The 5,462-nt window shown below is 34.3% G+C and overlaps 1 protein-coding gene across 1 annotated transcript; it reads right to left on the reverse strand.

Annotated features, from left to right (window-relative positions):
* Positions 1–3,306: 3,306 nt before the first annotated feature.
* On the reverse strand, positions 3,307–4,072 carry LOC119644517 (the record flags this gene model as incomplete). The annotated part of the gene is made up of 1 exon (XM_038044080.1): positions 3,307–4,072. A coding segment is annotated over one exon (766 nt), but the record flags the coding sequence as incomplete, so codon positions are not given.
* Positions 4,073–5,462: the final 1,390 nt, after the last annotated feature.

The raw sequence follows: 5,462 nt of genomic DNA on the forward strand, positions 1-5,462 counted from the left end.
GCTGTGTAAATACCTGGTAGGTGTAGTGTTTTGTTTTCAAATTATTTATGCACGCGATAAGCCGGTTCGGCTCGTCGGATTGGAGTGGGTGTAGAAGTCTAATTTGAAACAAACATCCGGTCCACACAAAAACTAATCATTTTATTTGCGTGTACTTCCAAACTTTGTATTTTAAATTTTTTTAAGAAAAAAAGTCGATCTAAACAGTTGTCCCAGTCCATCCCTATGCCTAGTCAACCCTAATGCCTTCTTCCGGAAATCCTACCACAACTTTAACCCTTCATTGTGTTTTTTTTTATTTAAAGAAAGAAAGCACATTCATAATTTCAGTTAAATAGTTTATTTATGAATTACATTAAAGCTTTAAGAAAATAATTACAAATGAAGTTATTTAATTTAAAAAGGCTCTAGTTTAATTTGATTTTTTTTCTCCTTTTTGTTAAATTTAATTGGTGTTAATTTAATCAAATCTATAAAATATCTAGTCGATGATAACGAAACAATACGCGGATAAATATTTGAAATTTGTTAGTAAATTGAAGTAACTAACATAATAACAATCATTTAGCACAATGAAAAATAATAAAATTTACTATTAAATGTGTCTGTTTCAAAAAATTTAAATTCCATTGGCTTACCCGGAGTAATGCCCCGTCGAATGCGCGTTCCCAAAGTCTCACTGAATATAAATTAAACAATTTTTAAAGAGTATAACCATAATTATTTGAAAAAAAGAAATATATAATGTTAGAAACTTTTGACAAATATTTTTTTTTGGATAGTCTGGGTTCATAGGTCATGTGATGGTTATATGAAAAAAACTGCGCCGTCGTAGAAGAAGACCATATTTAGTCTCAACGATAACAGAATACTGATTTTTGACCCCACGGTATTGAATGAATGACAAGTGAAAAATTTGGTGGACGGAATTTTTTATGCCACCGACAATCGTACATGAATTAAAACTCGGCAAATTGTTAACAAATCAAAAACTTTTTTTTTTTGTATTATCCGTATTAGGCCTTCTCCGAAGTTTTTGTCACCCAAACAAATTTCGTATTAAATGCCCTTGCAATGTCCGCTTATCTTATAATATTTCATCTCTTGTGTAACACGGAACTTTTAAATATGTTTCCAATTTTTTATGCTTTTTTTATTCTGTCTGGTAAAACGTCTTTCGATTTCCTCCTTTGAATTTCTTCCATATAGACTTTCACTAACTTCACTTTGTTACAGCACAAATTTTGTATTTATCTCAGTTTTGCAAATTTATTGTTTTTTCTTTTGAAACGGCTTCCAGTTATCTCAGAATAATCGTCCAATTTTTATTCAAAAAAATTAAACTTTCTTTTATTATTATTTTTTCTTTTTTCAAAAGCCAAACAGCAACTTTCCTTTTTTGTCTCTCCCAGCCTCTTCTTTGATAACGCCCTTCCTCCTATGATCCAAAAAAAATACTAGTTTCAAGCTAGCTGTTCCAACCGTTCTTGCTTTCTACGTTTATACTTCCCCGAATGAACAAAGAATTCTATTGCTCGATTAAACCTTATAACTCAACTTTGTTGATTTTTAATAGAAATATTTTAACAAGAGACATCTTTCACGGATAGAATTTACTTCACCTAACCCAAATGCTAACCGGGACAATACCCTAGAAAAAGCTAATGGATATGCTTCTTATAATAACTTGTATTAGAATTCTATGAACCTGTGACTAATCATATAGGCTAACGTATTAAAATAGACAAACCGATGTTATGGAGGTTAAATGATCAAACTTTATGTATTTCTCGGCCCATCGCTTATCGTTGACAGTCTATTCGGTCAGTCAACCAAAGCAATTAAGCCTAAATGGCGCACTTGCAGATGATCGCAGATTACTCCTATCTTTTGGTAACGTTATTCTCCCTCATATTTCATACCAAAGCCTCTCCAAATAGCGTTATTCGGATCTGATCAACTAACAAAACCTTTAACCGATATTGACTCCCAAACAAAGTAGGTCTGTGGAGTTGGTTTTTTCATATATTGAAGGCAATTTGTCAAAAATTTGAAGTACATTCGTGTTCACAGAATTATAGCCAACGAAATACTTTTCAAGCATCTGCAGTAACTATGGATTTCACGAAACATAATCTACTCAAAGAAGTTATTCGTATATCTACTATAACAAGCTTGAAACAACCTCACAAGCAAAAAATGCCTGTATCCCTACGAAAGAAGAATTTTAATCAAACACTAGCAATCAAAAAGCGCCGGAAAACTTATTCTAACAGACAACAATATAAACGAATGTCTGGACTCCGCCTCTTTGATAGATATTTTCTTTGAAGCAAAAACCGATTTAGTCTTTTCTACAAACCGAATTTATCACATGCTAGGGTCCAGGGGCGTATGGATGCACATGCTATGGTTTCAAAATAACTAAGAGACGCGCATCTCTTTAAATTAACTCTATTTAACAAAACAAATGGACTTATTTTCGATAGCAAGGCCTCTTGTAGGGGTTACCTTGATGTGTGATTCGCTGAACGGAAAAAGAATTAATACTATTTTATTTGTAAAAATCAATTTTACAATAAAAATATGTAATTGTGTATTTGAACGTTTATTTGAGAAAGAAATATATATTTTAAATATTATTCACCGAAAGCCAATTAACCGAAGGGGACGATATATATTAAATGCCATGTGGACAACGGCAACCCAGTTAATATATATTGCCTTTCAGTGAATGATATTCGAAACATATGCTTCTTTCTCAAACAAACGATCAAACACTCGATGAATCCTCACTGTGAGCAAGAACGTACTCCAAAGCCTCTGCAAATTTCGTTCAATATATGAAAAAAATAACTGCGGACATAAAAAGTATAGACGCAGTTTTTCTGGAGTCATTTCCATGTTCCGTTAATTTGTCACGTTGGAAATATGTCAGCTGACGTACTTCGAATATGGCAAATCTCATTCCAGTCCTGATTGCACGTATAAAGTAACTCTCTGCTTGCGATTCTTAACTAATAATATATATATTCACTCGTTTACAATCAACACTTGTAACAACCCGACATTTAGTAAACGGAAGCTACAAAATTTTCTCTGACGTGTCTTTTTTTTTTTTGGAATAAAATATATTCATCGAAACGATGCCTATATACATATACGTATACGCAATAGACAAGCAACTTGTTTTACACTACACAGATATAGCCACTAGATATTTTTCTAAGAAGCAAATTAAGTACAATTCATTACATTGCATTGATTTGGTACGAAACAACAAAGCTTTTTTGTATAGTAATCTTTTCAACGTACTAAGTTTGGATCTGCCGGCTTACGGCAATCCGAGGGTACGCAGCACTGCATATTCTTCTCAATTCCTTTCGCCATTTCAAGGTTGCGCCAATAATCTATACCAATGGATAGTATTATTTCCAAATATTCCAAAAACGGTTCATAAGTAACGTACTGCAGATGAGGGCATTCAAGACGATGATGATACTTGCATTCCTTATCAAAGACCCATTGGCGTTGCATAGGGGTTAAGAGTTCTAAAAATAGAAGAACATCCTCACGTTTTTCTCCGTAATAGAATTGAATAGCGGTATATGTTATGCTGTCATTGATCATGTTTCTAACTTCAGCATTGTTTACAATATGTTCGATTTCCGGGCATTCACTATTTTTCGTTAACGTTACTAAGAACCATGGTGGCATTAGACTAAATCGTACGCATCTAAGAAGATCTAACATATGACATTTTCTCTCCTCCCTATTATGACTTAACCAATTTACAACAGACATGAAAATCTCAGTTTCAGAATTGACTCCAATTGTGTTCGATGACAGCAAAACGCACACTTCTCTAGCTGATAATATTAAAAATTCTTTAGAAGCGACCAAAGTCAAAAAGAATTTGCATATGCGCATCAACATCAATTGCTCTAAGCTTTCTAAACAATATTTACGTGCCTCCAAATACAGTAGGAAGGCAGTGTCCTCACGAAAACGTACACGATCATCCAAACACAGCCAACATTGGTTGATTAGCTCTTTGATATGATTGATAAAACTGTATACAAATTACAAAAGTAAATCGGAAGCATTGTGTATTTAATTTATAAAAAATTAACGTATATCAAATCGATGTTTCTGTTTAGTATTGAGTTATTATAGCGATTTTGCCGAAGTTTTTATTTCACTTGAGCGCTTATAAATGAACTCGATCAATACAATTGAACGATACATATTTATTTATTTATTTTAATTCTACTTATACATGTGTGTTAATAAAAAAAAAAAAAATAATGAGGGAAAAAAGGATAGAATTTTCTGAAAATAAACTTAAAAAAAACAATAATAACTGATATAAGTCTTTAGGGAATTTATTTTCGTGAGGAAACTATTTTTTTGTTTACAATTTTGTAAACTCCTTTTTAAAAATATATACATTAAATAGTTTTTCGTCCGGTTTTTGGCAAATGTTCCCCGGGGACAAAACAATATCAAGCTGCTTCCCTATGGAGACAGCTTATGGTCCGATTTTTCCAGATAGAGGTGCATTTGAAAACTGGCGTCAATTTGGATCTTTTTTTATGGTTATCTCAAATGTTTCAATATTAACCGTGTAAAAGAACTAAAGACGTTTAGTAAGGGTATAGCCAAATTACAGTACAGCTCTGTTCTCAGTGCGAACAAGTTCAATAAAAATAATATAAAATTTTAGCAAGAAAAACTTGACAACGTACATTCCGCGGGCTTTCACGGAAAGATTTGGAATCATTCGTAACATACCCATCGAATCGGATTATCCAAAAGGCTCTGTTTGAAAGGCTGCTACGAAGAAGGAATCCCGTTGTAACAGGCGTTATTTATAGCTGGGGTTTCGGTGAGGGCTGTCCAACGGTCCGTTCGGAGAAAATTTGTTCGTTGGCATAACGAAACCTTCGTATTTTGGTGTTAGGTCAAATATATATTTATGAAATCCAAGAAGCATACAGGATGGCTTTATTTGCGACGTAACTTCGTGGTAAAAGAAAAGAACCAACACGCATTGAGTGGGCAGGATTGCTTTTTCTTTACCGAGGAAATATAACTCGCGTACGACTGTGTTGCGAAAATGAAACTGTTAAGTGTATGCTCTGCTAATTAATCTTTTTAGTGGTTCAGCAGGCAGGCTACCGGGTCCATAAAGTGTACTTTCGAGCCGGGGGGGCTCTGAGATAATGATGCAAGCGCACATTGTTATCTTAAGGACCTCGTTCCGGACGGACTATGTGCTAATTACTGGTCAACTACAAAGCTGGGGCGTCCTTTTGGGCCGAGACTCTATAAGACAATGATGCAAACGCAAGAACCCCGACCGGACGGACGATACTTAATTCCCAAGCACCGGTTATCTACCAAGCTAGGGCATCCTTGCGGCCCGAGAGTCTATAAGATAATGATGCAAGCGCACACTG

This window comes from Glossina fuscipes, unplaced genomic scaffold (assembly GCF_014805625.2).
Source record: "Glossina fuscipes isolate IAEA_lab_2018 unplaced genomic scaffold, Yale_Gfus_2 120096, whole genome shotgun sequence".
Lineage (NCBI taxonomy): Eukaryota > Metazoa > Arthropoda > Insecta > Diptera > Glossinidae > Glossina > Glossina fuscipes.